Here is a 12,178-nt window from a genome sequence, read left to right on the forward strand (position 1 = left end):
CCACTATACGCAGTGGTCTGCTCGACTCGGTTCTCGGATACTGCCTCGCTGTTCTGGCGGCTGATGGGTACGGGAATTTCGTCGCGTCAGGTGAGGTGTTGCCGTCTCGCAGTCTGCTCCTTACCATGCGTCCCATATTGCCCATTTGGTGGAGCGCTCCCTGGCAGTCCACGCCTGGTCAGACAGAGTCTCTCCCAGAGACATCTATCTTTACCCGTCTGGCGTTCACCAGTGGGTGGATGTGGAGAGGCGAGTTAGCCGGCTTACCAGAAAGCTCGCCCATGCGTTGGATGATCTCCTTTTGGAGCTCATCAGTGTAGTCAGTCTTAAAGCGACGCCACGATGCGAAGCTGGTAAAGTTCAGACATGAGAACAGCTAGTGGACATAAGCTATACGAGGCACTTGTCCGTACCAGTGATGGCTGGATCCCGAATTGGACTGTCCGAGTTAGGAGTTCGATGCTATTCTATGAGGTTGGCATCTGGAAACTCGGTCCCAGCCATGGGAATTACCAGCCTAGAAGTAAATGGCTGAGTACGCCTTTGAGCTAGGGCGATTTTTTACCCATATTGATACCGTTGGCGGATTCGACGACGCCGTTTCTGTGAATGATCTCAGGGTGTAGATTTCCAGAGTATGAAGCTTAATCAGCGTCTGGGAATCAATTTATCTCTTTCAATTCTTTCTCGATAGCTGTGCTACAGGTAGAGCCCGCAGGGGCTACAGCGTGTGCCTTGACCGCATCCAATTTGTCATATACGTAGATACCTAGCTAGAGGAATCAATGCCTATTAGTTATCATGTAGCTCTTTGCTTCAGTCATCTACATGGTAAGTCAAGCGTCTCCAAACTAATTACCCTCGCTAACCGACTATTTCTTAAACATGTTACTGTATATCTACACCTGGGTACTCCCAATAATTAGGGTGGAGGTCGCCGATTAGCTGGCACTGAGTCGATGCATGCCCCTTGCATTGATGGGTCTGATAAACTACTAATCCCACAGGGTCTATACAGCCACGGTGGATCCGTTTGATGGCTGACAACTACCCCTGTCCTCAGTTCCATTCCCCCTCCAGCCTTTCAGAACCTCATGCAAGACAAAATCTGGTCATGGGTGAGACCATAAAATGAGTAGCAATTTCGTGGCTGGCTGAAGGTGGATCAAACTGAGTAAGCTTGCTTCACATAGACATGGTGGCTGTAGAACCTGATGGTAGATAGGGCTGAGTAAGATTAACACAGATTCGACGGTTGTGAAGGGCGTGGACACCACTCCGTCTTACTAAGTTTCAACTTCAGTCCTCTCCATATGACGTTTGCCAGCTCTGCTCAGAAGCCTACAGTGCTCTTTACCTACGTGATGCAATTACGATGCATAATTAGGAACTGAGAAGCCGCATAGCGCTTCCATCTCACAATTCCTCGCCCCCCAAGTCGCTAAGCCGGACAATTGGTTTAATCATGGCTCTGGAGCATCCCTTCGAACATATAGCTGAGGGGCAGCTTGGTGAGAACGAGATCCAAGTCGCACCCCTCCTCTCCACCACGAACTAACTGCAATGTTGTCAAACTAGAGACAGGTAGTACACTACAAGCGCTCTACCTTGAAGATCCGCATCCCGACAAAGTAAATCTCTTGCAAGGAGCCTACGAGGCTGACGTTGGGAGACCCTTTGTCCCACAATCTGTAATTTTGGTAAACCTTGCCCAGCATGTCCCGTTTTTGGAGCCGGGTTTCTGACCAAATTCTATTCTTATGCAGGCTCGAAAGAAGCTCCTTCAAGACACTGGCTGGAACCATGACTACCTGCCGTTTCTCGGCGCCCCGGGTCTTCTCAAGGCTGGCGAAGAGCTATTCTTTGGCTTGAAAGCCTCGCCCGCCACTTTACAGCTGTAAGAGATGCTATCTCAGCTTCAATTTGGAATTAGAATTACCCTCGAGACTAAACAGTTTTGCTAGCATCGCCTCCATGCAAGCCGTCGGAGCAACCGGTGCAATTCACATGGGCGCTCGCTTTCTCAAGGCTCATTACCCTGCCTGGCAGCAATCAGATTGCGCAATCTATCTGGCAAAGGACACCTGGGGTAAATATCATGATCCCCCGTCCCCCATGCACCAGCATCGCTAAGCCAACATATAGCCAACCATTGCAACGTCTTCCAGACGCTGGGTATCCAAGCCGTCGACCTACCGTACTACAATGCATCCACAAAATCTCTTGACTGGAGCCGGTACAGAGAGGCCATTGAGGGTCTCCCCCCGCGATCCGTAATCCTGCTCCAGACCGCCGCCCACAACCCTACCGGTTGCGATCCCACCCCTGAGCAGTGGCAGGAGCTCATCCAAATATTCGTGGCCCGGAATTACTTTGCATTTCTTGACTCTTCATATCTGGGTCTCGTATCTGGGGACGCAGAGGAGGACGCAAGCGTCATTCGCATGTTCCAGGCCGCAGGAGTGCCGCTGCTGCTGGCGGCAACGTTTGGTAAGACTTTCGGGCTGTACGGTGAGCGCGTGGGGATGCTTAGCATCGTCGCGCCGAATTCTGAAGTTAGGGGGAGAATACGCAAACAGATGGCTTTGCTGATACGGTCGGAAACGGGTGCTAGCCCAGCATTTGGTGCTAGGGTCGTCCAAGAGATCTTGGGAGACTACAAGATCAGGGCGGCGTGGGAGCAGGACATTAAGGCAATTGCAGTTGACTTGAAACATAGGCGCCAGATGCTAAGAGATGAGCTAGAGCTGCTAGAGACACCGGGCAACTGGGAGTTTCTCACTCGACAGGCCGGCATGTTCTCGTAGGTTACCCTCATCTTCGCACTTCAGATCATGCTGATTTGAGTCTCCAGATGTCTAGATTTTTCGCCATCTCAGGTGGAATTCCTCCGGGAGGAACATCATATTTACATTGACCGAAGCGGCCGTCTCTCTTTCGCGTAAGTATTCATATTGACATCTGCCCTGCACAATCTTACAAGAAGTTCTAGAGCGATCAACATTCGAATGATTAAACTGGTAGCCCAGGCCATTAATGACATGATTCACAAGTGTGCGGCTTAGATATACTGGAGTTAGGTGTTATCGGATCAGAGTGTCAAGTAAGAGTAAGCCCGGTCAGGAAGTGATAGACTGGCTTGGTTTGTGATATTTCTCGAGTAAGGAAGTACGGGCCTTTTTTAAGAAGCGTCGACTTAATGATGCCCTAGCAATTGTAGAAGTGCAACTTTCCATTGGTTCTCATATATAAAGCTGGCCATGGCTGGCGATCTACGCGGAGGTCAGCTGGACATGAGTTGTCGCTTCGCTCTCGTAGATGCGACGGACTCTAGCATTCACATGTCTGGGAACAATCGACAACAATGAGATTATAGACAACGATAATAGCAACGTAATCCGGAATCTTAGCCTTCTTAGTCGGTGGTTACGTGTTTGGTAACTTGTGCATTTTCCACCAGTAACTCTGGGCTTGGTCTATATACATGAATTCTCTGGCCCCTTCTTGGCACAACGTCGTAAACTATAGATCTGATAAAAGCCCCGGTGCAATTATATCCACACAAAAAAAAAATTGGAATTGAGAATATGGCCTATTTGTAGCGTGACAGCCAGAGGTCGCCTTGCCTTTGCCGCCTGGCACGGCAGTCATCATTCATGGCTTGGCCACTATGTGCTGGTCAGATCTTGAGGCATCATCGCTCATCATCGCCATTCTCCACCGTGCTCGCTTCCGCTATGCTCCTTTGCTGCCCTTTCCCTTCTTCTCGTCTTAGACCATAGTCTCGAATACACAGGCATGCGCAGAGCTGAACGGCACTAAGTACAGCAAAGCAGGCAAAAACTGTGTTGAGGCCATTCGTGTACGCCTGAGAGATCATGCTTCGTTCTTCATCGCTAAGATCCAAGTCTTTCAACGCGAATGCCGACGAAATTAGCTTCGCTATGAGGTCGGCGCTGAATGCTGACTTTAATTGATTAGATAGCATGATACCTAGGATCGCACCAGAGACTATATGTTTGTTAGATTACCATAGAAGATAGATAGAAGGACAGACAGCCAAGTAAATGTATACGTACTAGTGGTACCAGTTGCTCCTCCAAAGTCTCGCAGGAAATTCCGCAATCCAGTCAGCACAGCTCGGTCTTTGGCGTCAGATCCGGCAAAAAGACCAACAAGGACTGTAAAAGCATATCTTAGCAAATGTATAGGAAGTTATAAATTAGTAAGAAGCACGTACCGGGTTGTAGGGAGCAGCCTACGCCTACGCCGTCAAAGACACCTACCAGGATGATCCCCCAGATCGGAGTCGTCCGGTTGTAATGCATCTTTCCAATCGCGCCCAGAACCCAGCAAATAGCCCCGGTAACGATGATGGGCTTGTAGCGCCCAATCATGGATATGAGAATGCCGGTTAGACCCGACGTAAGCCCATGAGTGATCACCATGGGCAACATCAAGACTCCAGCCTCAGCAGGGCTCGATCCGCGGACATTCTGCAGATACAGCGGAAGAGCAAACATGGTGCCCCAGAAGATCCAGCCAATGAGGATATTGACGAATATTAAGATGTTGGTGGAGCAGCCGTACCGAAACAATCGAGCCGGCAACAGAGGCAGCTTCGCAAATCGGAACTCGACCGCCAAGAAGACACCAAACAGCACCCCGCCAGCTGTGAGCATCGTTATAGATGCCGGCGAGCCCCATTGCTTGGTCGAGCCGCCTTGAGATATCGGGATCTGAACGGTGAATCAGCGTTAAAATGCATGTATTACGTTGAGAGAGGCCATTTCATCCCTTACCAAAAGCAATGCGATACCAAACAGACTAGCCAGAGCTCCTGCCCAGTCCACTAGCTTCAGCTTGTCCCAGATTCGATATTCAGCAGAGGAATGAGGTGAAACAGGCCACACTGAGACGAGATAGCTGATGGCCGCAACACACAAGGGACAAACAAACCAGAATGCCCACCGCCATCCAACGGCCTGGGTAAGCAGCCCGCCAATAACAGGGCCTAAACCATTCCCAAGGGCTACCGCTATGCCCATGAGGCCGAAATAGTACCCGCGCTGCTCCAACGTTGTGATGTCGGCAATGGCAATCTGCACGAGCGCATTGATGGCTCCCGCGCCAAACCCAGCGAATGCACGAGCGGCAAACAGCTCTATCGGCGTTGCAGCAAGACCACATAGCAGGTTTGCGACGCCCATGATTGAGATTGCCGCCACCAGAGAAGCCTTGCGGCCGAAGATATCCGACAGCCGGCCATTGATCAGCTGGATACTAGTGCTGGTGACGAGAAAGCTCGCTCCTACCCACGAGATGGACGCGCCGATATCAAGCGAAGCTGCAATGGCGGGCAGGCTTGTGGAAACAGCTGTTTGGTCGAGGAAGGAAATAAAATGTATCAATGCGAGTGCTGGAAAAACGACCAACAGTCGTTTCTGGGAAAGATATTGGGGCTTGCTTTGTAGAAGGGGCGTTGATTCGTCCATCTTGGGAATATCATGCAAAATATTCGGAAGCAAAATTGTAGGAAAATAGGATCCAATTTACGTCCAAGGGCTGAGCTGAGGTCGATAGATTATGGATATACTCTCTATGTCATCATCTCGCCCCACCTTCTTCGGGAGACGAAAACGTATACATCATATTAGAGCATGAACTCCTCTAAGAATATTTTTGTGTATATATTTCATTTTATAGTCTTAGCTCTTACACCTTGTTACTGTGTCTCTTCATCACCGAATATACCCTACTAATTCACTTTACTCTAAACTTGATAGCTTCAAGGTTCCTACGGCTTTGTAATCCGTAGTAAAAGCGCCGGGTGCTGTATCTTAAGTGAGCGAATATGGTCCATTTTGGCATCCCTATCAAGGTGCATAGTGCTCTATGTCATGATTCTCCATTCATCAGAGGCAATTATGGGATCTTAATCAAGCCTCTGTCGGTGTTGGAACTTAGCTCAACGGAAAGCCAGTCTCTGATCGGACCCATTGGCAAATAATTACAACATGAAACCTCTATGATGCGAGAATGAGGGCTTAGATTGCATATAGGCTCAGTATGGAGATCGGGTGAGGCTTTTGGCAGTCAACCTGGTACCCGGTAGACTATTGGGCGTTAAGGGCAGGAAGCGCGGTATGCCTCGGCATTGCGACGACATTCAAGCAGAAACAGGCCCCAGCTGAGAAACACTGCAATAAGACAATGTGGATCAAGGAGAAAGATCCTCAGCAAGAGTGGGAAAGCGTGAACACGGTGATCATGATTAATGGAAGTTATCAAATCATGTAAAGGCGATCGGTAGGCAGCTGTTTCACATTTGCACTGGAAAGCCAAATAATCATGGATGTGGCAGCAGAATCATCAATGTCTTATATTACTCATACGGTAGATTGATATTACTACTACTTAAGGAGTGTAATGTTGCTTGGAAGGCTGGAACCCTCTGTGCCAATGACGTGGCACCTGAGTCATCAATGTCTCATCATACTTTAACAGTAGATTGGTATAATATTACCAAAAGGACCAAAGCCATCTGTGCCAAGGCAATAGCACCAAAGTCACACATGTCTCTAAACCAAGCGGCAAGCAAGGAAATTACAAACAGTTAGTATACAGCCCCTTAACCAAACCTCAGCTTCAAAGTGACATCGTGCTTGCATGGAGAGGATTTGTCTGTGTGGGCTTCGATGCTGGGTAGCTGTTGGGCGTGTTGAAATCGCCTCCCTACAGATCTGGAGACGGCTGGGGACCGGGGTTATCACTGGCTGGATGCGACCACGAAAGGCCTTGATTTTGCTGCAAATTGGTACAACCAGCTATTCTTAGGATAACATAACCTAAAAATTAAATTTGTTCCTTAAGGATTTTTAGTTTTATTAAATAGCTAGGGAAAGTCATTTATTACAGCTATCGGTATGTACTACCACAGCGTATAAAATAATGGGCTCGATTACATGTATATTGATTGGTCCAAGCCGCCCATGGCCCGTTAATAATTCGATCCTTCACCCTTGCGACTACTACCGTTGCTCATATTTGGGGCTACATCTTGTTACCTATCCAGATGAACTTGGACCGTCTAAGCGTTGGTCCAATCTCTCTATTAGCATGCATGTATCAGTAGCTTGTCTGATCCATCAGCCCTTTGATATCGGTACACTATCTCTCACCGCTTCCTTATCTTCTGGCTTGCCGCATCTGCTCGACAGCCCTTGATCTACATTCACAAAGCCTCTTTCCACAAAGCCCAGGAGACATCTTGCTGGTTTACGTGTTGTAGATGATCCTCCAGCAGTTGAGCTGCGTCATCAATTTTTTCTGCCAAAACATCCCTCCATTTCTGCTGCCGTTAGCTTCGCTATTCTGTAAATATGGAGAAAATGGATGTTTCTTACCCTAGCATCTACCCAATGCCTTTTCTTCAGATTGTTATGAAGTGATGGGATAGGTGGTAAATCGTGATGCCAAGCAGCTGCCGCATATAGGACGTGATGAAAGCCGGAGTCGTCATCTACGCCTGGTCCGTAGAAGAACTGGCGCTCGAACGCAATATACACCCTATTAGCGCCACGAATTTCCGCATTCAAATTGTCCCCTGACCAGAATCTCCACCAGGCGTTCCGAGATACCCTCAGTGATTCGGCATAGCTGTCAAACCTCCTTGCGACCCGAGTTAGTCTCTGGGCTGCGGTAGTCATCACTGTAAGATCAACTTCGGAAGAACATAAGTTGCGGCTACAAAGTTCATCTATCCATTTTTGTAATGTTGATGCATAGTCAGTGACGCTCACGTTTAGTACCGCAGACTCTGTGAGATATGCGGCCATGATTGACCATATCCTTGCACTAGTAATATGATATTTCCACCCAGGGTCACCGATTTTCTCCATCCATTCGAAGGTGTCGAAGCCAGTATGATAGGGGAAGGCGCCGTCCTCTATTCCCGGGGAGAAGCTAAAATCAACCGCCGAGATACACGAACCCTGAAAGGGAATGGCATCGCCACCACTCGGAGAGCCAATTGCCCCTCCCCAGACATCTTGTACCGACTGTCCGGCTACAGTCTGATTAGGTGACGGGACAATATCTGTGGCAGCAAGAACTGCCCTATAGAGGAGTGGACTGGCTTTGGCTTGGAACCTTGACCCAGCTGCGGCAACAACAACGTTCAGATATGCGACAGCAGAGGCTCTCAACCATTTTAAATGATCGGTGATCCAAGCCCTGGAGCCCACCTGTCCAATCTCTTCGCCCTCGAAACTCGCGAAAACGATGGTGCGGAGTGGTCGCCAGCCATGCCGAAGTGCTACACCGAAGCTGCGCACAACTTCGTTCAGGGCTGCGGAACCACTGCCGGGATCTCCTGCGCCAGGGCCCCAAGCGTCACGATGATTGCCAAGAATGACAATCTCATCAGAAATTATTCCAGGGATTGTGCCAATTACGTTGTGAAGCGGAGTATTGATAACATCCGCTTGGGTGACGAGGTGAAGTGATATGCTCGCAGGCGAAGGTCCGACATTGTAGCGTACACCATGGACCTCGAGGCCACCGCCATGCCAGCGACGGCCGAGCTCGTTTGCTAAAGGTCCATAGTCGTTCAAAGCTCCCAGAAGTTGGATAGCATCTGCGGACGACATAGGTATACAGGGAATTTTGGGGGACTCGGGATCGTTGTAGGAATCTAGATATCCTTTATGAGCATAACGTAGTGATACAAGCCGCGATGGAATCATTCCTTACCAGCTCTATCCACTGTCCCCCTTTCAATTGCCGCAAGTGGTCGTGCTGGTCCGGCCGGATACGCTTTGTATCCGTTGGCTTCACTTATAAGACCGTCGTTTTGGGGATCAGTATAAAAAACTACGCCAATCAAACCCGCCTTGTTGGCATTCGCTAATTGTGATCCTCGAAAGTTCTCTAGGTGGCGAGAGCGCAAATAGGCTGATCCGGCTGCCAGCTTGATGATGCCAATCTTTCCTTTCACGTCGATATTGGCTCGTTCAAGATCTTGAAAGTCTTCTTCGCTGCCAAAGTTGCAAAAAACATAAGAACCGGAGATGTTACCATTGTGCGAGAAACCCAAATAGGCAGGCAAGAAACTAGTGTTTGCAGCTGGATCTTTTGTGGTTAAATCGTCCACCAAGGATGCTTCATAAACGACCTGGTTGCCCCGAAGGAGAGCCAGTCGCTGATGGCCCGTTGTCACTGGCACCTGAGCATCGTAGGAATCGATTCGAGTATTGGTGATGCCAAACTCCTTCCATCTAGCTTCGGTCCACCGGGCTTGGCTCAAACCCTGGCCGACAAAATGCGTCTCCGCGGTGTAGTAGGCGCTCCAGTTGCGTGCGTGCTCGGCGGAGGGAACAGAAAGCAGCGTTTGCTGAAGATTGAAAGTAGAGAACTTGATGCAGCTCCAGTAGTAGTAGATGCAAGTGACTATAGAGCAGAGAAGAATAGGCCTCAACGTAATCGCCCCTCTCGGCCAAAGCCTGGATCGGGAAGAAACATCAAACTTCATAATGCTAAGGAGATAATTATGAGCAAAAATTCTGATTGAGGACAGGATGTAAAAGGGGCAGAGAGAACCTATCGAAGAAAGAGAAACACTTGGAGTTAGAAGCGTCATAAGAAGATCAGTGTCCAATTACATGATAACGCATTGTCTTGGATCTTCTGCTTGAGCAGATTACAGAGCTTGAGATATGAATCAGCGGTGTACATGTATTACATCCCCACCTGTCTCAGCTGAGCCCATATGCTCGCTTGTGTCATGCATCATGATAAGAAGTAGCGCCTCTGACGGAATAAAGTTGGTGGAGGAGGGCCACTCTGTCCCAACAAGGTCGACGATCTTAGGAGCTTCATATTAGTCGATACCTCAATAATGTAATGATGAATTGAACCTTAATACTATAAATATGAAAGCGTCATGGGAAAGACAAACTACTAACAGTCAATCTTTCTGTTCGCAATAGCCATGAACCTCAAGTACATGTATCTAAAAATGCGTCTCCCATCTATCAGGATTGCGCCTTACATCTACTCTCGCAAATTTCCCAGTTTACATATTTCGGCCGGCCAAGGCTGGAATATCGCCCGGATTTCCACATCCAGCCGTCATGGCGCAGCGTCGGCTACTACCGTGATTCCGGCTGCTGTGATACCTCCCATTGTACCTCATTTGACGGCACCTGATTTTGAGCACGCCACAAAGCCATGTCATATCCGCAATGTGCACGACAATCTCCAGAAACATGGCATACTTAAAATCGGCCTGGGCTTTTCAGACCCTGGCAGCCAGTACCTCAAGAGACTGATCATGAGCCTTCATCAGCATCACGGCCATCAACTACCCATATCACACAGCGCGTCGCGTGGGTGGTTCTGGGACGTACGGCCTAATAGTACCGTGTTCCAGACCGCCAACCACCAAGCTCGGTCGGAAACGATGGAGGAATTCCCTTGGCACACCGACTGCAGCTATGAAGACCTGGTACCACGATATTTTGCACTCCACGTTCTCCAGGAAGACCGATTTGGTGGAGGGACCTTGTCGGCCATGAACACTCAACGGCTAAGCATGTCTCTCTCTCCATCCACCCAAGCGGCTCTGATGCGACGAGAGTACAGCATCACAATTCCTCCCGAGTTCATCAAAGATCCCCGGAAACAGAATATTGTAGGGAGCCTGATGGCGGCTGACGAACAAGGCCAGCCTAGCATGCTGCGTTTCAGGAGAGATATCGTAACAGCATTGACCGAGCGAGCGTCAAAGGCACTGCACGAGCTTGACGCAGCCGTACGGGATGCTAAAGCCCAATCTCAGTCAACGGTGCATCTCACTGCCAAGGACTTTCCTGCAGGGACCATAATACTTATGGATAATCGCCGCTGGCTGCACGCACGACACAGCATCAATGATCCAAAACGTCACTTGCGTAGGGTGCGTTGGGATGCCGTTCCATTCGATGCTCGTCCGGTGGAGCAGTAAATGGAAACTTTGGACTGGGATGGAAGAATACGCAATAATTGGAAGTTTAAGGTTATAATAGAAGAGAACGCCTAGATAACAAATGTCACTACGATTTATTTTACTCGTTAGTTTTTGGTTTCTTTTGATTATACATTGGGCTAGAACTGCTGTACCCTTTCTCACTAGCAATGTGTGAAATGGCTGAAGTTTTGGACCGATGAGCAGATAGTAATGACAATGCATATACATGGCTGTTTGAGCTATTTCTCTCCCCAAAGTCCGATGAACTGCTGAGTATTGTTCATTCAGCATGATATAGCATATACCCCACGCTTCATGATGACCTGTTGAATCCGTAACCATTCATTCTCTCTTCACAGGCGTGGCGTCTTTCAGTCCGATTCCCGCCAAGAAAGCCACTCGAACGGCTGCTTGTCCCCAAAGGCTTCCAAGATTCGCCCAATCTTCGGGTCTCCAGGACCGGAAATCCCAGAATACAGCGCTGCCAAGTGCTGCCCAACTCCCATACAGGTGAATAGCATCACATACGAGAATACCAATCAGGAGCGCTTTCCAGACACGCAAATCCTTTGTAATACGCAAGATGACGGCTTCGTTGAAGGCAAATAAAGTATACGTTGCAGCGAGCTGGTCGTAGATGACCTGGTTATCTGTCGCGTATTTCGCAACTGGCGTCATAGTATTGAGGAATATTTCTGGGCGAAAATGAAGCAGCAACGCGCCAAAGAAGGCTGCAAAGGGCTCAAAATAAAGGAATAGCGCCCGGTAGGCGAATGGAATTTTGAGATTTTGTTCAGCCATTCTGTAATACAGGGTGAGCTCTTTACACAACGCGACGGAAATAGTGGTGTGGGTGCACAGACACTTGAGTGCTGAAAACGGTGTACTAGCCACGGTTAATACGATACAAACATAGCGTCAACTAGACGTTGGCGCAGCGATATGAAGAGAGAAAAAAGAAAATGTGCTTACTTGGACGAAGAAGAAATATATTGAAGTGACAGATACAAGGTAAGACGCGTTCCGCAAATTTATGATGCTGCTGTACTAAGAGCTTTGATCCACCAAGAACATTGAGAATAAACGATTCGGCTTTGTGATACGCACATCCAGCGTATTACTAATTTTAGTGTCCTCATACCCCTCACTTTCTTGCTTCAGCTTATGGGT

The 12,178-nt window shown here is 48.7% G+C and overlaps 5 protein-coding genes across 5 annotated transcripts; 2 read left to right on the forward strand and 3 right to left on the reverse strand.

Moving 5' to 3' along the window:
- The first annotated feature begins 1,170 nt into the window (after positions 1 to 1,170).
- Positions 1,171 to 3,380, forward strand: GGI43DRAFT_195279 (aspartate aminotransferase). The gene is made up of 8 exons (XM_083200003.1): positions 1,171 to 1,174; positions 1,226 to 1,511; positions 1,579 to 1,700; positions 1,767 to 1,897; positions 1,965 to 2,089; positions 2,146 to 2,803; positions 2,855 to 2,941; positions 2,993 to 3,380. Exons 2-8 carry the CDS (start codon positions 1,466 to 1,468, stop codon positions 3,063 to 3,065), a joined length of 1,242 nt encoding a protein of 413 aa, XP_083057239.1. The 5' UTR covers positions 1,171 to 1,174; positions 1,226 to 1,465; the 3' UTR covers positions 3,066 to 3,380.
- Positions 3,251 to 5,607, reverse strand: GGI43DRAFT_195287 (major facilitator superfamily domain-containing protein). The gene is made up of 4 exons (XM_083200004.1): positions 4,803 to 5,607; positions 4,241 to 4,739; positions 4,080 to 4,181; positions 3,251 to 4,011 (listed from the first exon to the last, which is right to left on the reverse strand). The coding sequence occupies exons 1-4, from the start codon at positions 5,493 to 5,495 to the stop codon at positions 3,695 to 3,697; spliced, it is 1,611 nt and encodes a 536-aa protein (XP_083057240.1). The 5' UTR covers positions 5,496 to 5,607; the 3' UTR covers positions 3,251 to 3,694.
- A 1,253-nt stretch (positions 5,608 to 6,860) lies between these two features.
- GGI43DRAFT_195312 (uncharacterized protein) lies at positions 6,861 to 9,623 on the reverse strand. The gene is made up of 3 exons (XM_083200005.1): positions 8,755 to 9,623; positions 7,407 to 8,695; positions 6,861 to 7,351 (listed from the first exon to the last, which is right to left on the reverse strand). Exons 1-3 carry the CDS (start codon positions 9,530 to 9,532, stop codon positions 7,235 to 7,237), a joined length of 2,184 nt encoding a protein of 727 aa, XP_083057241.1. The 5' UTR covers positions 9,533 to 9,623; the 3' UTR covers positions 6,861 to 7,234.
- A 395-nt stretch (positions 9,624 to 10,018) lies between these two features.
- On the forward strand, positions 10,019 to 11,005 carry GGI43DRAFT_425052 (uncharacterized protein; the record flags this gene model as incomplete). The annotated part of the gene is made up of 1 exon (XM_083208457.1): positions 10,019 to 11,005. The coding sequence occupies one exon, from the start codon at positions 10,019 to 10,021 to the stop codon at positions 11,003 to 11,005; it is 987 nt and encodes a 328-aa protein (XP_083057242.1).
- A 172-nt stretch (positions 11,006 to 11,177) lies between these two features.
- GGI43DRAFT_195323 (uncharacterized protein) lies at positions 11,178 to 12,101 on the reverse strand. The gene is made up of 2 exons (XM_083200006.1): positions 11,981 to 12,101; positions 11,178 to 11,894 (listed from the first exon to the last, which is right to left on the reverse strand). The coding sequence occupies exon 2, from the start codon at positions 11,807 to 11,809 to the stop codon at positions 11,351 to 11,353; it is 459 nt and encodes a 152-aa protein (XP_083057243.1). The 5' UTR covers positions 11,810 to 11,894; positions 11,981 to 12,101; the 3' UTR covers positions 11,178 to 11,350.
- Positions 12,102 to 12,178: the final 77 nt, after the last annotated feature.

Source organism: Trichoderma evansii (genome assembly GCF_050947405.1).
Source record: "Trichoderma evansii strain SZMC 28006 chromosome Unknown GGI43scaffold_22, whole genome shotgun sequence".
Lineage (NCBI taxonomy): Eukaryota > Fungi > Ascomycota > Sordariomycetes > Hypocreales > Hypocreaceae > Trichoderma > Trichoderma evansii.